The following is a 21,951-nucleotide window of genomic DNA, read 5'->3' as shown; positions in this document are numbered from 1 at the left end:
AACGATGCTCATGTGTTTGTCGACAGCTGGGCTGTGGTTGGGGCTTTGGAAGCAAAAGAAGAATCCTATTTTGGAGAGGGCTCTGACCACTTTGGTTAGATGAGCTTCAGTGTTCTGGCAACGAGGCGTCACTGAAGGACTGTGTTCATTCAGGAATAGATCCAGCGACTGCATTCATTACGAAGATGGCTGGTGTCATTTGTGCAGGTAATGTGCATGCATATAGTTCAACACATACCGTTAGTAATGTTCATATAAAAGTACAGATGGCACTTTGAACCCTAGCACTGACACACAAGGGAGATGTGTTATAGTACAAAAAAGCCACATTTAAAATTGAAAACACTGGTGTATGATTCTAGCTTGTACAAAACAAAATGGAATTGTCATCCATCGCAATATGCAAATATAAAATAATGATTCAAATATCAAGTACAGTTCTGGTGAAGAAATTTTGGTTTATTGCGCAATTGCCTCTGAGCTGCCGTATGGGTTGACAGAAATTTTGCTTCATCAGGATCTGGGATAAGAGTTGAACCTACTCCACCACCACCAAGTCCTCCAGTGAGGCTGGCTGCTTCCAACAGCACCTGCTCCGGCCGAGTGGAGATCTTTCACAACGCCAGTGGGGGGACAGTGTGTGGACGACAGCTGGGATCTGAACGATGCCAGGTGTTTGTCGACAGCTGGGCTGTGGCGGGGCTTTGGAAGCAAAAAATGGGTCATATTTTGGACTGGGCTCTGGACCAATTTTGTTAGATGACCTTCGGTGTTCAGGGAACGAGACATCACTGAAGGACTGTGTTCATTCGGGCATAGGAGCCCACAACTGTGTTCACCAAGAAGATGCTGGTGTCCTTTGTGCAGGTAAATGTGCATGCATATAGTCAACACATACCGTTAGTAGAGTTCACATTTAACTAGAGTTGGCACTTTAGCACCAACTGGATGATACACACAAGGGAGATATTTTATAGTACTAATAAACCGATTTTAAATTAAAACACAAGTTTCTGATAATAACCTGTACCATACCGGATGGGAATTTTCATTTTAATGCAAAATGCAAATATAAAAGGAAGGTATTACTTAAAGTAAAAAAGCCCAATGATGAAATGATCACAGACATAGGACAGACATTTTGACTTAACTTTTACCAGGATCTTCCCTGACAACCGGACCTACTCCACCACCAACAAGTCCTCCAGTGAGGCTGGCCTGCTCCAACAGCACCTGCTCCGGCCGAGTGGAGATCTTTCACAATGGCCAGTGGGGGACAGTGTGTGACGACAGTTGGGATCTAAACGATGCTCAGGTGGTTTGTCAACAGCTGGGCTGTGGCGGGGCTTTGGAAGCAAAAAGTGAGTCATAATTTTGGACTGGGCTCTGGACCAATTTGGTTAGATGAGCTTCGGTGTTCAGGGAATGAGACATCACTGAAGGACTGTGTTCATTCGGGCATAGGAGCCCACGACTGTGTTCACCAAGAAGATGCTGGTGTCCTTTGTGCAGGTAAATGTGCATGCATATAGTCAACACATACCGTTAGTAATGTTCATATAAAAGTACAGATGGCACTTTGAACCCTAGCACTGACACACAAGGGAGATGGAGATGTGTTATAGTACAAAAAGCCACATTTAAATTGAAAACACTGGTGTATGATTCTAGCTTGTACAAAACAAAATGGGAATTGTCATCCATCGCAATATGCAAATATAAAATAATGATTCAAATATCAAGTACAGTTCTGGTGAAGAAATTTGGTTTATTGCGCAATTGCCTCTGAGCTGCCGTATGGGTTGACAGACATTTTGCTTCATCAGGATCTGGGATAAGAGTTGAACCTACTCCACCACCACCAAGTCCTCCAGTGAGGCTGGCTGGCTCCAACAGCACCTGCTCCGGCCGAGTGGAGATCTTTCACAACGGCCAGTGGGGGACAGTGTGTGACGACAGCTGGGATCTGAACGATGCTCAGGTGGTTTGTCGACAGCTGGGCTGTGGCGGGGCTTTGGAAGCAAAAAATGGGTCATATTTTGGACTGGGCTCTGGACCAATTTTGTTAGATGACCTTCGGTGTTCAGGGAACGAGACATCACTGAAGGACTGTGTTCATTCGGGCATAGGATCCCACAACTGTGTTCACCAAAAAGATGCTGGTGTCCTTTGTGCAGGTAAATGTGCATGCATATAGTCAACACATACAGTTGGTAGAGTTCACATTTAACTAGAGTTGGCACTTTAGCACCAACTGGATGATACACACAAGGGAGATATTTTATAGTACTAATAAACCGATTTTAAATTAAAACACAAGTTTCTGATAATAACCTGTACCATACCGGATGGGAATTTTCATTTAATGCAAAATGCAAATATAAAAGGAAGGTATTACTTAAAGTAAAAAAGCCCAATGATGAAATGATCACAGACATAGGACAGACATTTTGACTTAACTTTTACCAGGATCTTCCCTGACAACCGGACCTACTCCACTACCAACAAGTCCTCCAGTGAGGCTGGCCGGCTCCAACAGCACCTGCTCCGGCCGAGTGGAGATCTTTCTCAATGGCCAGTGGGGGACAGTGTGTGACGACAGTTGGGATCTAAACGATGCTCAGGTGGTTTGTCAACAGCTGGGCTGTGGCGGGGCTTTGGAAGCAAAAAGTGAGTCATATTTTGGACTGGGCTCTGGACCAATTTGGTTAGATGACCTTCGGTGTTCAGGGAATGAGACATCACTGAAGGACTGTGTTCATTCGGGCATAGGAGCCCACGACTGTGTTCACCAAGAAGATGCTGGTGTCCTTTGTGCAGGTAAATGTGCATGCATATAGTCAACACATACCGTTAGTAATGTTCATATAAAAGTACAGATGGCACTTTGAACCCTAGCACTGACACACAAGGGAGATGTGTTATAGTACAAAAAGCCACATTTAAATTGAAAACACTGGTGTATGATTCTAGCTTGTACAAAACAAAATGGGAATTGTCATCCATCGCAATATGCAAATATAAAATAATGATTCAAATATCAAGTACAGTTCTGGTGAAGAAATTTGGTTTATTGCGCAATTGCCTCTGAGCTGCCGTATGGGTTGACAGACATTTTGCTTCATCAGGATCTGGGATAAGAGTTGAACCTACTCCACCACCACCAAGTCCTCCAGTGAGGCTGGCTGGCTCCAACAGCACCTGCTCCGGCCGAGTGGAGATCTTTCACAACGGCCAGTGGGGGACAGTGTGTGACGACAGCTGGGATCTGAACGATGCTCAGGTGGTTTGTCGACAGCTGGGCTGTGGCGGGGCTTTGGAAGCAAAAAATGGGTCATATTTTGGACTGGGCTCTGGACCAATTTTGTTAGATGACCTTCGGTGTTCAGGGAACGAGACATCACTGAAGGACTGTGTTCATTCGGGCATAGGATCCCACAACTGTGTTCACCAAAAAGATGCTGGTGTCCTTTGTGCAGGTAAATGTGCATGCATATAGTCAACACATACAGTTGGTAGAGTTCACATTTAACTAGAGTTGGCACTTTAGCACCAACTGGATGATACACACAAGGGAGATATTTTATAGTACTAATAAACCGATTTTAAATTAAAACACAAGTTTCTGATAATAACCTGTACCATACCGGATGGGAATTTTCATTTAATGCAAAATGCAAATATAAAAGGAAGGTATTACTTAAAGTAAAAAAGCCCAATGATGAAATGATCACAGACATAGGACAGACATTTTGACTTAACTTTTACCAGGATCTTCCCTGACAACCGGACCTACTCCACTACCAACAAGTCCTCCAGTGAGGCTGGCCGGCTCCAACAGCACCTGCTCCGGCCGAGTGGAGATCTTTCTCAATGGCCAGTGGGGGACAGTGTGTGACGACAGTTGGGATCTGAACGATGCTCAGGTGGTTTGTCAACAGCTGGGCTGTGGCGGGGCTTTGGAAGCAAACAGTGAGTCATATTTTGGACTGGGCTCTGGACCAATTTGGTTAGATGACCTTCGGTGTTCAGGGAACGAGACATCACTGAAGGACTGTGTTCATTCGGGCATAGGATCCCACGACTGTGTTCACCAAGAAGATGCTGGTGTCATTTGTGCAGGTAAATGTGCATGCATATAGTCAACACATACCGTTAGTAATGTTCATATAAAAGTACAGATGGCACTTTGAACCCTAGCACTGACACACAAGGGAGATGGGAGATGTGTTATAGTACAAAAAGCCACATTTAAATTGAAAACACTGGTGTATGATTCTAGCTTGTACAAAACAAAATGGGAATTGTCATCCATCGCAATATGCAAATATAAAATAATGATTCAAATATCAAGTACAGTTCTGGTGAAGAAATTTGGTTTATTGCGCAATTGCCTCTGAGCTGCCGTATGGGTTGACAGACATTTTGCTTCATCAGGATCTGGGATAAGAGTTGAACCTACTCCACCACCACCAAGTCCTCCAGTGAGGCTGGCTGGCTCCAACAGCACCTGCTCCGGCCGAGTGGAGATCTTTCACAACGGCCAGTGGGGGACAGTTTGTGACGACAGTTGGGATCTGAACGATGCTCAGGTGGTTTGTCGACAGCTGGGCTGTGGCGGGGCTTTGGAAGCAAAAAATGGGTCATATTTTGGACTGGGCTCTGGACCAATTTTGTTAGATGACCTTCGGTGTTCAGGGAACGAGACATCACTGAAGGACTGTGTTCATTCGGGCATAGGATCCCACAACTGTGTTCACCAAAAAGATGCTGGTGTCCTTTGTGCAGGTAAATGTGCATGCATATAGTCAACACATACAGTTTGGTATTGTTCACATACTGTATAACTATAGACTGCATGTCATCACCATCTAAACAGCAAACACAAAATACTTTTTCCTTGTTTTTTTTAACAATAAGCCACTTATAAAATTAAAACGGATTTCTTGACTTTACAGAAAGACCACCTCTAATCCAGGCTGCCCAGCTTTTTTGCTCCAGAAACTACATTCAAGTTGGGGTGAAACTGACAAGCCTGGAGGCAGCTGGTCTGCAACCTTTCTCTGGTCACATGGCAGCCCCTCACTGTTCTGGCATCAGTGTGCATGACTCCGCTGTTTGGTATCAATTGCCACGTCAGACTGGCTACTGTGGAACTGTAATGAGGGTGAGTTGAACTAACCCTTGAGAGTGACCACCACAATACAACTTGACTAAAAGGTTCCCATCAGAAGGTCATTAACAAGTGTCAGCCATGATTTGCCAAATTTCCTTTTCAAATCAAGGACAACAATATATATAGGTGTACTATTCTGATATGGCTTGTAACTAAAAACTAACATGAGGTTAAACGTTGAATACACTCCTGACTGGTCTTTCATTTATCCTTTTTCTTTCAGACCAACAACACCCACGCCATCTACTCCAATAACTTATTTTTCCACCCTCCAAGTAACGGCTCCCTGGTTTTACCTCAGATTATTCCATTTTCCTGCGCATATCCCTTGGAAAACAATATCAGTCTGAATGCTGCAATCAGACCAGAGCTGTGAGTATATAAGTGAAACAACACACTTGACAGTCTTGCGTCATTTCAGGGTCATCTCTAACGGTCTTTCTTTCTCATCTTAAAGCAATGGCGGTGGCCTCATTGGCTCAGGAAACAGAGCCACAGCCTACATGAGTGTATTCCACGACTCCCACTTTTCATACAGTTACCCAGGGGGCCTGGTCACCCTGCGGATGGGCTCACCCTTGTATGTGCAAGTATCTGTGTCTGAGATTGATCCAAACCTAGCTGTTGTTCTGGAGGACTGCTATAAAACTAACTCCTCAAACCCCGAAGACCCCATGCGATACTATCTCATTCATTCCGGGTACGTGTCTTTCCTAAATGGAGATGGACAGAAGTGGAATCTATGATCCTAATGACTCAGTTTAATCTTTTGCCAGGTGTCCTACTGACCATGGCCATGTGTCTATGGTGGAGAACGGCCAGTCTCTCCATGCCCGTTTCTCTGCCCTGCTGTTTCCTCTACACGGTGGAAACCCATACGTCTTCCTTCACTGCACCCTACGTCTGTGCGACAAGAGGAACCGAAACTGTGAACCAGTGAGTCAGACTCTAACTCAATCCAAATAATTAATCAGTGATCCATGCTTAATTGACCCTATGTAGCTAAAACGTCTTCCCACTTCCGGTTCTAACGCATATGCCGGCCAGGAGCACTGTAAATAATTTGTTTTATTTGAGCTACAAGTAAGCTAGTGTACGCTAGGGTGACCAGACGTCCTCTTTTGCCCGGACATGTCCTCTTTTTATGTCCTGTCCGGAGCGTCCGGGGGGGTTTTATAAATTCATGAAAACGTCCGGTTTTCACAGTTTTTCATGGGACCATTAAGCGTGTACTTAAATTGAATGGCGCTTTGCACAGAAGTCTACTGTACTTAGACTTTCCCCCCAACAATCGCAAGTGTCCTCTTTTTCGCCACCTCAAATCTGGTCACCCTAGTGTATGCCATCTAACTAACAAGTTGGCTACTGAACAATAGTAATCTAGCTATCAAACTAGCTTGCCTATGTAAGCGATATGTATGTACTTGACAAGTTAGCTGGCTTTGACTTTCTAACTAACTACTTAGCAAGAAAACTGGCCAGCCACTGTCATACAGCAGCAGCTTCACAAAGCTCCAAACAGCCGCTTAAATGACCAATTATGCATCATTTGGATAAACTAATCTCATATTGGTAATCTCAATGGTTAGCTTCTCACCTCAAAAAGTATTAAAACGTAATAACAGTGCATTCAAATCTGTTTCTTTGGCAAGTAAAGATCCTAACATTATGCAAAGTAATAGCACTTATGCTAACCATAAGTACCAACACAAATTAAGGCCATGTGGAAGCTCCCTAGAGCAGAGGAAGCATAAAGTGAATATCCAAATACTGCCTATACAGTATATGTCTAATCATTATACCCCTTCTTACCTCACAGTCCTGCAGAAGAAGGACATATCGCTCTGTTGACAACACCAATCAGCTCCATCCCGTCACCATTGGACCAATCAAGTTGGAGTAAAATATAATTTGGTAACGTGGAAGATATAAACTGCAGTTACAATTCCTTTTGATTTTTAATGTTGATTGAGTGAGTCCTTAAACACAATTTGATGAGGTCTTTATTCTGATGTATGATTTCAATCTTATTTAATCTCATGTAGAAGTTGTATTTACTGATTATAACATCAGTAGTTGTATACCCTGCTTTTGATTTAATCACTTGTTCGTAGAGAATGACAAGACACACCTTCTGCATGTCTGTTAGCAGTGAGTTTACTTACACAGAATTGCAAGGCATGACAAGTTTATCTATAAAGCACCTTTCAACACAAGGCAATTAAAAGTGCTTTACAAAAATCAAAGACATAAAGAGCATTAAGAAATAGTGCAGCATAAATTATAAAAAGGCATTGTGGTTGTACAACAATATAATCATTTAACTCCACCTTTGATTCTTTTGAGTTATGTTCTAATGACCTGATTGTTAAGGGAACTCAAGTACGACACACCCTCTGATTAGATACCGGTGATGCATGTAGGCTATGATTAGTGATTGTTTTGTCTGAGCTCATCAACAACAAGATGTTCATGTCTTACCTGTAATTGTATTTTTCTGTAAAGAATTTCTGAACACATTTAATCCCAATAAAGAATTTTTTGAGCTGGTCCACACAATATAGCCACATGTTATACTTAAATCAACCTCCCAGTGTTTCGTCATTAAATTAAGAACGAAAGAGTGAATAAATAAATCAACGAACAAATAAAGAAAATCCTGCACACTGCTGTTGGAAAACACTACACACACTTTAATTTAACCAACATTTATGCTCATAATTATAATTATCCACCCTTTATTATGCAGAGAGAAGCCTGCCCTGAGCTGTAATCCCTGTTGTATGTTAATAAATACTAACATTGTTCATGTATAAACGAATCATGGATACACATTACTCATACTAAAGCCTTAAAGCAGGGGTTTTCAACTGGTTTTGTCCCAGGGACCACCATTCGGACTAGAAAGCAATCCGCGGCCCACTGATGTGCCTGCGCGTGCGCGTGTGTATTTGGTGTTACATGCATAGCTCAATGCATGAAACATGAAAGAGAGGCCACGCAGATTTTATAATAATAGAATATAAAAAATAAAATAATATAAAAGTAGATTTATTAAATTAAATTAAATTAAAGATTATTTTAAAGAAAGAATAAAGAATAATAAAGTGTTGTGCAATTCAGTATTGGGAAAAGTAACTAAAAATGTCATGCAAAGTCAGTCTAGGTGTGTGACAAAACAACAACGGAGAACAAAAATCCAACAACACCGGAGAACCAAAATCCAACAAATGAAGACCAAGGCAGCCTCAACTGCTGGCTGGTCAGGGCTTTTATAACCCAGCCAGGACAGACCTGTCACCAATCACCTGCTGTAGAGACAGAGAGATTGAGAAAAGCAGAGAGAGATTGAGAAAAGCAGGGAGAGAGAACAGGCTTACCATTAACACAGGGCGGGGCCTAAACCCGCCAGGGTCGTAACAGTGAAAACATGGGAGAATTAGGCCTACCTGTCAGTGTGATATCTGGGCGTGGTGAAGTCCACACAGCCTGTCTATTCGTGGCGAAATGGTAGACAGAGACAGTCTCATGTCATTCTCTGGATCAAGCCTAGCCCTGTACTTATTCTTTAAGTACGCCAGTGTAGAAAAACCACTCTCACACAGGTATGTGGTTGGAAAGGGCAAAAGACACCTCATTGCTTTTGCAGCAAGCTGTGGAAATTCTGTCTGGCAACTTATCCAGAATTTAACAAGGGGCTGTGTGTCGTACATATGCCTCCTGACAGAGTCTGTGGACATCTCAATCAGCTTATCCTCTTCCACAGCCGTCAGACTTGACCCTACTGATGCATCGTCACTGAATGGGAGCAGGATCCACTTGCTGTCACGGCGCCACTCTTCCGAATCAGTGAAGTACTTTGCGAATTGACGCACAAGCTTCCTCAAATGCTCACATATAGTGTCGTTGATGTCAGTGCTGTCAGGGTATTCCTCAACTGAAGGAAACATCGCCAAGTTATTGCTCTCCACTCGTTCGATCCACTTTGACATTTTTTTCACAAATGCGTCGAGCTTCTCGTAGAGCTGCATGACGTTTGCATCTCTCCCTTGCATGGAGCTGTTCAACTTGTTCAGCTCTGCAAAAACATCTGTGAGGTACGCCAGCTTAGTTAACCAGTAACTATCGTTGAAATTGGAAGCCAGATCAGAATGCTTCTCGCACAAGAACTCGTAGATAGCTCCGCGTAGTTCAAACACACGGGCGAGCACAGCGCCGCGAGACAGCCAACGCACCTCTGAATGATAAAGGAGAGAGCTGTGTTCACTTCCCAAGTCATGGCATAGGGATGAAAACAGGCGTGTATTCAATGCGTTTCGTTTTATGAAGTTGACCGTCTTGACAACGACATCAAACACACCACTGAGCTCAACACTGAGATCTTTGGAGGCGAGAGCCTCTCTATGAATCAGGCAGTGTGTCCAAATTACCCCCGGAGCCACCCTCCTTACATGCGCAAACAGTCCAGTCTTGCTGCCACTCATGGCTCGGGCCCCATCGCTGCATAATGCAACGCACCTCTGCCACGAGATATTGTGCTCCGTGAAAAAATCGTCCAGTGCTTTAAATATTTCTACACCGGTAGTTCGCCCGGGCAGTGGTTTGCAAAAAAGAAATTCCTCGCACATAGTGCCACTGTCCTCGTATCCAGGGGCGTGGCCACGTGGTGGCCAGGGGGGGCCACGGCCACCATTGGTCAGAGTATGGCCACCCTGCCGGCCCCCCCAACCTCACGGCACGAAAAAAAAAAAAAAATACAACAAACCCTCATGAACAGAAATGGTATAAAGCTGAAATAAATGCATTAGTATTTTTTTTTTATCAAGTCGTTTTATATTGTCATTCGTCACTTCTGCTACAAGCCCCATATTCGCAACATGTTGGGCCACGCCCCCTCCAACGTGCCTGCATTCTGACAGCGCTTCAGTGGAGAGACTAGCACTGGAGACGAACGCGCTGGATATACCACTGTAACTAACAGGTGAGTAAGTTGGTGATACTTGAAAGGATCATTGAAATGATAAGATCATTTAGTTATCTTCACACTCAATTAAATGTGTAATGATGTCTCGACATTAAGGATTTGTGGCAGAGTGAGTTGAGTAATGCTGGGCATACACTGTGCGATTTTTGGAATCGCGGTATTCAGCTGCTGCTCATACTGTACAGTGAATCGCAAGGGTTAAAACGTCGCAGCTCACGATTCCCGTTCTCACACTGTACGATCCGATGGTCTGATGCGATCTGGCTGCTCACACTACACGACACGTCGGACTCGGTCGGACTGACCGGAATTGCAAGAAGAAGAAGCCGGAAGTGGGAGATGCTTGGATTCTCACAGATGCTTTCCTGAGATGATGCTACTCACCAAAGAAAAGCGCGTTGCTCTGGCAATTTGTGCCATTCTGTGTGCAGACAGCAAAAAAAAAAGACGACGGCGACGTGTATGGACGAGGAAATGGCTTGGTAGACGTGGGCAGTATGGCCTGTCAATTCTTCAACGAGAGCTGGAGGTAAGTAAATTGTTATAATAGCACATTAGGCCTATCAGACCCTTTCAGCTCGTGTACACCAACGTGGTCAGTCAATAAATCCATAAGTAGACTACTTGTTATAGTTCTGTCAACTTTAACTGACTTTCTACTGTTCTGTGTTTGTAGTAGCCTAGGGTAGCCTACAGTAGATACAATACAGTTGAAATGTGATGGTCTATCCAATGACTGCAGCTGTCTAGGGGGAGGAACTATGCAGACAATCTTATTGATGTGATGGAGGCATCAGTTTTACTTTGACAGTTTGTCTTATTATACAACATTTAAATGTTTTGATCAGACTCTTAAATTAACAACGACATCTAACATCTATAATGCGCCTGTGTTCTGTTTTATAGGTTGATGATATGAGGGGTTTTCGGGACCTCCTCAGAATTTCTGTAGAGGAGTTCTATTTTCTTCTGGAGAGGGTTACTCCTCACATTGTGAAGCAGGATACTCACCTCAGGAAGGCCATCAGCCCTAAGGAGAGGCTTTCTGTTACCCTTAGATTTTTGGCAACAGGCAAGTGTGTTGACATATGCTCCCTATTACTCAAAGGTTGAAAGTGAGGCAAGGTCATCTATCTGTCATATTAAAAATCAAGTTCACACATGCAACTGCATACAACCACACTACATCATACAACTTTCACCTTTCTACATCAGTTATGCTGGCACCTCCAACTACACCTCTTTCTATCCATGTAGGTACTATTACCACCTACTAGATTCTATTCTCAATCCATACTAAAATCTGTCGATGTTCATCTTCCCTTACATTAAAAGGTGGACTATGAGATCCTGCATGATGTCACTTCTGTTGATATTCCACGTAAACACCAAACAAAATGTTACTTTCAATTTCACACTACTAAATTAACTTTACTTATTGTCCCCCAACTTTGCTCATTGCCCATGTTGTCTCCCAAGACCGGACTTTTTCACAATGTATTCTGGGAGCAGGCAGCAAGCTGATCATAGGGAGATGCTTACGATTTTAGACAAAAATGAAAATTTACTAAAAACCAGGCAAGATCTCATTGTCCACCTTTAACATTTAAATCCACACAACACTATAGACATTTTCTCCATTTTGATAGGCGAGACCTTCAACTCGTTGAGTTTCCAGTATAGGATTGGAAGCACCACACTGAGCAGGATCGTCATGGAAACATGCACAGCCCTTACCTCTGTGTTGCGTGAAGATTACTTGAAGGTAAATTTAACTGGGAATAATAATCTAAAATCATACAGAACATCACATTACCCATGGTCAGACTATTGAAAGGTTGACTTGCACAATGATTTCTCACCTAAATCAGCTGAGTCCTTTGTGTATTTATACTGTCTTTATGAAAGGTGAAATTTAAAAAAAAAAGAACTCAAAGTGTTTTTGAAAACATTATTTCACCAGATTAATGTCATGTATTACTTTGTACTTCCTTCAGACACCATCAACTGATGCCGAATGGAAGGCCATTGCCAGCGACTTTTACCATAAGTGGCAGTTTCCCCAATGCTTGGGGGCTATAGATGGCAAACACATTTTCATCCAACCCCCTGCCAAGAGCGGAAGCCTGTTCTACAACTACAAGTCACGATTTTCCATCATTCTCATGGCTGTAGTGGATGCTAATTACAAGTTCGTCTACGCGTCCGCAGGGACACAGGGAAGGGTGTCAGACGCAGGAGTGTTTGCGCATTCGGACCTGAGGGAGGCGATGGATAAAGGCACCCTGAACTTCCCCCCTGTGGAAACCCTGCCAGGCACTGACGCTGTGATGCCATATGTGCTGGTTGGTGATGAGGCTTATCCTCTCCGCCCTGACCTCATGAAGTCATTCCCCCACAGAAACCTCAACACCAACCAACGCATCTACAACTACCGCCTGTCCAGAGCACGACGTGTGGTAGAAAATGCATTCGGAATTCTGTCAAACCGCTTCAGAGTTTTCAGAACCACAATCTGCCTGGAACCTGACAAGGTTGTGAAGATTGTCTTTGCCTGCATGTGTCTTCACAATTTCCTGCGGCAACGCAGATCAGATGCCTATGTACCACCTGGGTATGTAGACACAGAAGATGCCAACCACAGGCTCATTGAAGGAGCATGGAGACGGGAGGGAGGTCTTCAGTCAGTTGCGATGGGACGAGCAAGAAACCCTTCAGTGGAAGCGAAAATGCAGCGGGACCTCCTTTGCAGCTACTTTCAGACACCTGCAGGGAGTGTGTCTTGGCAAGAAGGCATGGTGTAGGAGATGAGACAACCAAATTGTCTGAGAAAAGTTACCAAGTCATTATTTTTGTGTTATTATAAAATGACAGTTCACTTCTGTATTTGAAGAAACATTACTCTTTGTTTATTGAACATGTATAAAAACTATGTACAGAAACATTAAACACATCCCTTCATTATTACAAAAATAAATCTACCTCTGTGGGGAAAATAAACAAAATGATTTTCTTCATTAACAATTATAAATAAATCCAAAAATATTTCCAGTAACACAAAGAACAACATTGAGGTAGTTGGTAACTCACATTAGTGACTTATAAAGAACATGTAAATTTAGTGAAAGAACACAGGAAGGGTGTTATTGTTGGACTAGTCTTGACTAGTGTTCAGCATTGACAAAAATGACATTGGCTGGGTTGTGGCCTGGTGGCTTTGGGGGGCTGACTGGACCTGATAGGGGTGCAGCATGGGGTATAAAGGTGGCCTAACCTGTGTACCTGGAAATTGTGCTTGGCTGCCATACAGATTTCCAGGAACGCTGCCCTGCTGGCTGATCGCTGTCTCCTGAGCATCATAAATTAAGTTCATAATGTTCCTCATTACCCTTAATTGTACAGCGGGATTGGTAAGGTTTCTTAGCTCTGATGCTACTTGTTGGCCAAACCGTTCCTCTGAATCAGCATCGGAGCCAGATAAGGTTTTCTGGACCTGCTGAAGCACGGACAATTTGGCCATTTCAAGGTTGTGCTCATCAAATTTTGAGTTGGATTTCTGGACTCGAGGTCTTTTGCTAGACTGACCACTTGACACTTTGACTGGTGGACTGGGGTTTTCCGTGGGCTCTGACAGTGGACTACTGATGTTCGAAGTGACATCTTCGACATCTGCGTCAATGTCAACTGTGGTTTGGTCTTCCTCTCCCTCCTCTGTAATACTTGTGTCCTCCGACCCAGGCTGAAGGAAACAGTGCAGAAAGCAGACAGGGAAAGTGATTACACACAAGTTAAGATCTTAACAGTGTTGTTTAGGTCAAATACCAATTTCTCATTGTATTACCACTAAACCTAGACAATGTGAGCAGGAGTAACTTAATTTAGACATAGCACTGCCATGGGAAAATGATTATGATTGTCACATGATGAGGGGAGTGGTCTGCAGGTCACAGTACCACCCACGATCCAGAGATTTATTCCCCTGGTTTCCAATTTCCAAACCAGATCTGGAGAAGCCTTTTGGATGAAAGGTGAAACGTCTTCAACTCCAAAAAGAAGTCCAGTTGCCTTAACTAACTGAACTGAACTCATCTTCATTTATATAGCACCTTAAAACAACTGCAGCTGAATACCATGACCTGGATGAATGAGAATCTTCACAGACATATTCTTAGCCTACTTTTTTGTATTCTTTTTATTTGAAGCACTTTTGGATTTGGATCAATTATGTTGTGTGAAAGTGCTATATAAATAAAGTGACTAGACTTTACTTTATTTAAAACTTACTCTCAGAGTGGACTCTGTAGATCTGTGCGCGACATGGACCCTCAAAAAGTCCAAATGCTGCAGTATCCACTGCTGTTTGGGGGTCAGTGTTTTTTGCCCACTGCCACTGGGCTTGGGTTTGATCAATTTCCCAAACTGCGTCCGCAGTGATGCCACCCTCGTTTTTACCTCGTTCACTGCAAAAGTAGGCTAACATACTGTATGATGTATGCTTACTACATGTACTGCTAACATTATTATCTGCTAATCATCTATACATTTTCGATGGTCCCATAAACTTAAAAGAAATTGAGTCACACACACACACACACACACACACACACACCACCACCACCACCAACAACAGTTATTGATAACAGTTGTTATCCACATTGCTAAATTGCTAGTCCGGACAAAAACTTACCAGGCAGCTGCAATTGGGTTGCAATTGCCATCCAACTCTTATCCCTGTTGTTGCGGTCATGGTAGGACTGTGAAGCCACATCAAGCAGGGATGTGCCTGCCATAGCTCAACAAGCCGACCCTCCGTTGCCGGCGTCCAGTTCACGCGTTGTGCTGCCATGCTGTTCTGTTGTCTTCTTCTTCTGTTGTCAATTTTCTCTTCCGTATCTATGTTCGCGCATGCGTAGTGTGACAGGATGAGGCAAATCGGCTCGTGAAACTGCTTCAACTGTGCGAGAGCCTCACGAGGGGCGACCAGAATTTCAAACAAGTTTGATTTTCATCCGATCGATCGGGAGGTGGTCGGGAGGGCTTAATCGTTTGTCGTTACCCCATGTATACTACACGATGCGAGACGCACGATTGAGCCAAAACTCGGCCCGATCTCCAAAATAGTCGCACGAGTGAAAATCTTGTCGATATCGGGCCAAAAATCGCACAGTGTATGCCCAGCTTAAGGCTGCTGTTGTTATTTTTGCAAACTTGTAAAATGATCTATGGCTAGCGAGCTATCGCTAGCTAGTTAGCTTAAGTCCATTCCCAGGTGTCACTAAGTCATAGATAACGCACTGTCGCTAGTTTACACTTGAAATGGAATAAAAGCAATCTAAAGTTAATGTTGTGTAAAACTTTTCTTTAAAAAGGACACAATGAAAAGGATAAGTGCCTCAGGGGGAGACAGAAAAATCAGCGCTTTTTTTGCCAGCACCAGAGACCAGCAAGCTAGCACGACAGAGAATGTTGCAGACAGAGAAAGGGAAACAGAAGGAGCTAGTTGCGAAAGCATGACAAGTACAGAAAGGGAAGCAAGTGGCAGTGAATATTCAGCAGACAAGTTGACAGAGACAGAGCAGGAGGAGGAGACTGATACTAGGAGAAGAGAATTTAATTACAAAGTCTGCCCTCCAGGTGAGTGGTTATCAGTAGCTGAATAATGGGACATGTTCGGTCGGGTTATGGCAAACAACAATAATTTAAAGGCTGGCCATATAATAAACATGTATTTATTAAATCTGTAAAATGTTAATGATTGCATGTTTAGTCTTAAAAAACAACTAAAGAACAACATGTAATTGGAAGTGGATAGCATTTATGTTAAAAGCTGATATTAATGGGATTCTTTGGTGTTTTACAGACATTTCCAAGTCCAGGGGTGAAGCTCCAGCTCAACCTAAAGTTAATTTCCCCAAGACACTCCAGGGAGACAGAAGCAGGAGCTTCAAGGGTGAGTGGTATGAAGTTCACCCCTGGTTGGAGTACTCAATATGTGAAGACTCCACCTTTTGCTTTGCCTGCAGGCATTTCAGCTTACCTGGCCATGAGTCTACGTTTAATTCAGGTTCCGGTTTCAAAAACTGGAAGAAAGCTACCTATACAGACGGAGGGTATGCTGCACATAGTAGATCTGAGCATCACAAGAATGCCATGCTAGCATGGAAAGAATACCAAATTGCAGAAAAAAATCAGGGATCTCTAATGGGGCAATTAAATAAAGAGTACAACAAAACTGTTGAAGAGAACAGGGGGTACATCAAAACTCTTGCTGAAGTGGTTCTTCATTGTGCAACCGAGAACATTGCTCTGCGAGGGCATCGTGAATCTGAGGCCTCAAGCAGGAAAGGGAACTTTTTGGGTATGTTGAATATCATAGCAAACCATGACGACAAGATTTTGAAAAAGATGGATGGTCCCAGGAATGCTAAATATACAAGTCCTGACATACAAAATGAGATTTTGTCATGCTTAGCAGAGATGGTGCGCACATCAATAATCAAAGAAGTCAAGGAAAGTGGTGCTTTTAGCATACTTGTGGATGAGACTAAAGACAAAAAAAAAATGGAACAAATGTCTTTTGTTTTGAGATACTATTACAATGGTGAAATCCTTGAAAGTTTTCTGGAATTCGAGGTAGCAGAGAAGCTAGATGCGGAGAGCTTGACAATAAAAATAATTCACCTCTTGTCCAAATATGGTCTAGAATATAAGACTAACCTTGTTGGGCAGTCTTATGACGGGGCTGCAGTCATGAGTGGCAAGCACAGTGGTGTGCAGGCCCGAATTAAGGAAGTAGCGAAGCTGGCTTTCTACGTTCACTGTAATGCGCATTGCCTTAATCTGGTGCTGGTGGACACTGTGAGAGGGATCCCAGAGGCTGATTGCTTCTTTTCCTTATTAAAACAGCTGTACGTCTACATGTCTGGATCGGCAGTGCATCCCAAATGGTTACAGGTGCAACAGGAGATGTATGCAGGTGCACCCAGAGAGTTGCAAATGTTGAGTGACACACGGTGGGCCTCCAGATATTATGCTTGCCGTAATTTGTGGGATAGGTTGCCAGCAGTTGTGAAAGTTCTTGAGGAACTGGGTGATGAGAACAGTGGCGAGAGGTCAGTAGGTGCCAGAGGCCTTTTGCCTCAGATTGATTTCCAGTTCATTGTGTTTCTTGCCATATTTAAGAAACTTCTGGGAGATGCAAAATTACTGTCAGACATGCTCCAGTCTTCCTCTCTTGATTTGGCCAAAGCAGTGGATCTTGTGGAGGCACTTATTAGTACTTTTGAATCTTACAGGAGTGAGCAGCAGGTTGTTTTGGAGCTTGCAAAGCAATGTGATGTCTCTGTAGACACTGCTCCAAAACGTAAGAGAACACTAAGTTCAAAGCTACAGGGATACCATGTTCTGTCTACTGTGGGCAGACAAGAAACAGGCGATGGCAAAGATTATTACAGGACAGGAATCTTTAATCTGGTATTGGACCGGATGCTCATTGAGCTCAGGAACAGATTCTCCAATCAGAATTGTGACATAATGCGTGGAATACAAGCTTTAAATCCAAGTAGCAGAAGCTTCTGTGACAAAGATAGCCTTTTTGCATTTGTCAAATTGTATGGGTGTGACCTTGTGGACCTTGAGCATGAGCTCTACCAAATTAAAAGAGTTTTAGATCGTAAGATAAAGCAAGGGATGCAGAGACCACCTACAATTGTAGAGCTGGCAGCTTTTATTGAACCATACCAGGATGTCTTTGATGTTTTCTCCAGGCTTTGTAAAATTGCATTGGCAATACCTGTCAGCACAGCTGCTTGTGAACGCAGTTTTTCCTGCTTGAAGCTTGACAAAACACACCTGAGAACTACAATGGGAGAGGATAGGCTGAGTGATCTAGGGGTGTTGAGCATAGAACACAGGAGGGCAGCGTCTTTAAATTTAGATGAGTTTGTTGATCGATTTGCTAGAAATCATCACAACCGAAGAATACAGCTGCTGTAAACTAACAGCTAAGTAACCAGCATCTGTCTGTTATACCTGCCAATTCTGCATCATTAACAGCCCCAACATTCTTTTGTTTTTCCTAAAGTGTATTATGTGACATGGGTATTGCAATGTTAGTACATGTCTGTTCTATTTAGACTTATATGGTCAGCTTCCCAGACAGACACTCTCAGATATGTTCTCAAGAATTACAAAAAAGACAATTGTCAAATTATTTACATGGATCTACCTACACTCACTCACTCACTCACTCACTCACTCACTCACTCACTCACTCACTCACTCACTCACTCACTCACTCACTCACTCACACACACACACACACACACACACACACACACACACACACACACACACACACACACACACACACACACACACACTGTTTGTAGTGAAACAGTTCAATGTACATGTTCTCACACACACACACACACACACACACACACACACACACACACACACACACACACACACACACACACACACACACACACACACACACACACACACACACACACACACAATTCAATGTACATTTTACACATTGTTGATATTTGTTTTTCTTTATGTTTTATGGGACATGTGTGTGTGTGACGTTTATTTTTTACTCTTTATATATACATATGTTTATTATCGCAAATAAAATGAATATTGCACTTAAAAGGCTACAGTTTACTTTAATAAATGATCGCCTAAAATGACAATTCATATCGTGTCTTTCTGTCATTTGCACTAAAAGCTTCCCCTTCTCATGTTAAAGTCCTGAACCCCCTCACATAATCATGACACATCGCACTCGCACATTATCTAAGCACCCATTCCAATAACATGGGATTATCAGTAACAGTAAGACATCATTAGTGTCCATAAGAAGGTTCAATCCATTGTTTATGGCTAGATGAGCTGTTAGAAAAACTGCTGCTCTGAGTGATGCAGTGCGTGAGTTTTAAAATAGTAGTTTTTGACAATCAAGTGCCACCCCAAATAAAAGACTGGCCAGAGCTGGCCCCCCCAGAAATAATGTCCTGGCTACGCCCCTGCTCGTATCGCACAAATGTTAACAGTTGCGCATCATTAGTAACATCTGTCGTCTCGTCGATTTGAAGGGAAAACAGAACTGTCTGAAGTTTTGCCATCAGCTGGTCTTTGACATCATTTGCCATTTCCCCAATTCGTCTTCCGATTGTGTTGTCTGACAACGGAATAGTTTTTAATTTGTTGGCACATTCTTCGCTTACCATAGCTCTGCACATATCTATGGCTGCTGGCAATATAAGCTGCTCTGCAATGGTATGGGGCTTCTTACTTTTTGCAACCCTGAGAGCGACCAGATACGATGCTTTCAGTGCGTTTTCATTTATTTTTGCACTCTTCCTCATGGTAGCCTGCTGTCCTTTGAAATCACGCAACATCTGTTGCATGTACTCAACGGGTTTGGCCTTCAAGTGGACGTGATGCGTCTCCATATGCCGCGTAAGTTTCGACGGCTTCATAGCTTCATTACAGAGAATTGTTGAACATACGAAACACAGTGGTACCTCCTCTCCTGCTCTGTCTGTCGTCACTGTGAATCCATATTTAACATATTCCTCATTGTATTTTCTTTTTCGTCTTTTTTGCGAAGTTGACGCTTCGGAAGCCTGTCCTTGCCCTATCGTGGCGGCCTGTCCCTCTGTCGTGGCAGCCTGACCCTCTGTCATGGCAGCCTGTCCCTCTGGCACTTTCCTCACTACAAAACGATCCATTGGTGCTAGATATATAGCTAGACTAGTACATATGTAACAAATGTTTGCTGTACTACAACCTATCTTAAAATACTCTCGTCGGCTATGCTTATAAATGTGTGTCAACTTTGCTCGCAAAACTGTACGTAATGAATAATAAGTGAGGTTAGCGACGCAACTCATTACCATTAGCGAATCACAGGCTACCATAGACTGGATAGGCGCAAGGCTACATTCTGTCAGCTTGAATTTCCTTTATATTATTTTAAACATATTTTTCACGATATGTAACGGTATTCTGGAAATGTGTTGAAATATCAAAGCGAATTTATATTAAAAAAAAACAATGGTGAACTGATCAACATAGGCTCTTGTCACGGACCACATGCAATGCCGCCGCGGACCACCAGGGGTCCGCGGACCACCGGTTGAAAACCCCTGCCTTAAAGGAAGAAAGTGAGAAGGACTGCCCCTATGTGGACTGACAGGTGTAATGCATGCTGGGACATGACTGCTGGGTTTGATGTTTGATGCCCATATTGCTCCCTAAAAACCTGAGGAGGTTTTTGTGAACAGACTAAAGTTTCCGTCAAGCCCATTGGGTATATTCTTAGGCCTACACAGAAGATCCTCCCAGTTTCCTTCAGTTTGTGTATTAAACTCTGCATGATTGAAGATGAGAAACATCTGTATATGAGTTAGAATAATGAGAAAGTTGTGGGACATTTCTAAAAGTCGAAATTTAGAAAAGAAATCTGAAATTTGGAAAGAAAATCTGATCTTTCAGGAAAAGGTGACATTTGTTTGTTATTTTTAAAAGAAGATGATTACGGCACATGAAGAAGGGGTTAGAATAATGAGAAAATAGTGGGACATTTTTAGAACAATTTCTAGAAAAAAAAAAGTCAGAAATGTAAAAATAAAAAGTCTGAGATTTTAGAAAAAAGTGATAATTTTGAAGAAATAGTCGAAAATACAAAAAAGTCGAAATTTGCAAAAGACAATCAGAACTTTGAAAAGAAAATCAAAAGGAAAAAAGCTTGGGAGACAAAAAGTGTGATTTAAAAAAAAAGAAGATGATCTTTTTTTTTTAAAAAGTGATAATTTTGAAGAAATAGTCGGAAATACTCATAAAGGTTTCAGGAAAGACTCCACATTAACATAAATAAGAGGACAAGGTGCAGCACAAAACAGAAGACACCGAGAATAGCAGGTGGACATAGTGGAGGACTAAGCGGGACAGATATGTTCCTCAGGAGATGGAAGAGGAAACGTAGACCTCAGAAGCCAAAAGTGTTTTCTATTATAATGACATTATATCGGGATCACACATTATTTTTCTCATAATGGAGAGAAAATTAACTTTACTATCTGATTCTATTCACCTTTAACATGACTGTATTCATGCTGTACCCACTCATATTGTCTCACAGTACTGTATGGTACATATTCACGGCCTTTGTGGAAGACAAAAGTTTCCTCTTCACACACTTCTTCTCTCCTTTCTTACTCTAGGCCTTCATGCTTCATTCAATGCACATTATAGAGGATTCAGTTCAGTGGGAAAATGTCATTAAGAAAGTCCCAATTTTCTGCCAATCACAAACGACCCAGAATCCAATGATGCCTTCAGGGGATGTAGGATATATTGAATTTGAAAGTTGGGCACACATACTGTAGGTACCATCGAATTGTGAACGAATTGCCCATCAAAAGGTGCAAATAAGACTTGCTTATACACAGAACCATAGGGTGAACAGTTCAGTCAGATTCATTTTACCCTTTTGCATATGTTCATAATGAGGCCGTAAGGCATTGCTGGGTGACGCTTTACGTGGCTGGTTTATTTTTCAGCTATATTAAGCTCATATGGTGATCTACAAACCACAAGTCGATGCTTGTTGCCATTGAAGCAACACTGTAAAGCTCTGCAGCAGTTTCAATTTCATTTAAAATATATACAGACACACGTCAAATCAAGTTTCAGTCTGTAGCAGTGCGGATTCACGAGCTGCACTTGAAGGAGGCATGATGCTGTGCGCGTAATGGGTTTCCCAGCGCTGCTGCTG

General features: G+C 42.7%; 3 protein-coding genes across 3 annotated transcripts; 2 read left to right on the top strand and 1 right to left on the bottom strand.

Moving 5' to 3' along the window:
• The first annotated feature begins 665 nt into the window (after positions 1-665).
• Positions 666-8,013, top strand: LOC134882233 (deleted in malignant brain tumors 1 protein-like). Its single transcript, XM_063909844.1, is given in 13 exon segments — positions 666-867; positions 1,161-1,369; positions 1,371-1,512; positions 1,827-2,177; positions 2,470-2,820; positions 3,129-3,479; positions 3,772-4,122; positions 4,438-4,788; positions 4,959-5,167; positions 5,400-5,548; positions 5,634-5,876; positions 5,953-6,112; positions 6,996-8,013. Coding segments are annotated over 13 exon segments (3,153 nt in total). The 3' UTR covers positions 7,080-8,013.
• Positions 8,014-8,266: 253 nt separating this feature from the next.
• LOC134882459 (zinc finger MYM-type protein 6-like) lies at positions 8,267-9,811 on the bottom strand. The gene is made up of 2 exons (XM_063910147.1): positions 8,626-9,811; positions 8,267-8,487 (listed from the first exon to the last, which is right to left on the bottom strand). The coding sequence occupies exon 1, from the start codon at positions 9,802-9,804 to the stop codon at positions 8,629-8,631; it is 1,176 nt and encodes a 391-aa protein (XP_063766217.1). The 5' UTR covers positions 9,805-9,811; the 3' UTR covers positions 8,267-8,487; positions 8,626-8,628.
• Positions 9,812-10,353: 542 nt separating this feature from the next.
• LOC134883401 (uncharacterized) lies at positions 10,354-13,109 on the top strand. Its single transcript, XM_063911750.1, has 4 exons — positions 10,354-10,689; positions 11,067-11,232; positions 11,810-11,925; positions 12,158-13,109. The coding sequence occupies exons 1-4, from the start codon at positions 10,531-10,533 to the stop codon at positions 12,962-12,964; spliced, it is 1,248 nt and encodes a 415-aa protein (XP_063767820.1). The 5' UTR covers positions 10,354-10,530; the 3' UTR covers positions 12,965-13,109.
• The last annotated feature ends 8,842 nt before the right edge of the window (positions 13,110-21,951 follow it).

This window comes from Eleginops maclovinus, chromosome 20 (genome assembly GCF_036324505.1).
Source record: "Eleginops maclovinus isolate JMC-PN-2008 ecotype Puerto Natales chromosome 20, JC_Emac_rtc_rv5, whole genome shotgun sequence".
Classification (NCBI taxonomy): domain Eukaryota; kingdom Metazoa; phylum Chordata; class Actinopteri; order Perciformes; family Eleginopidae; genus Eleginops; species Eleginops maclovinus.
This window is presented reverse-complemented; position numbering and strand designations above follow the sequence as displayed.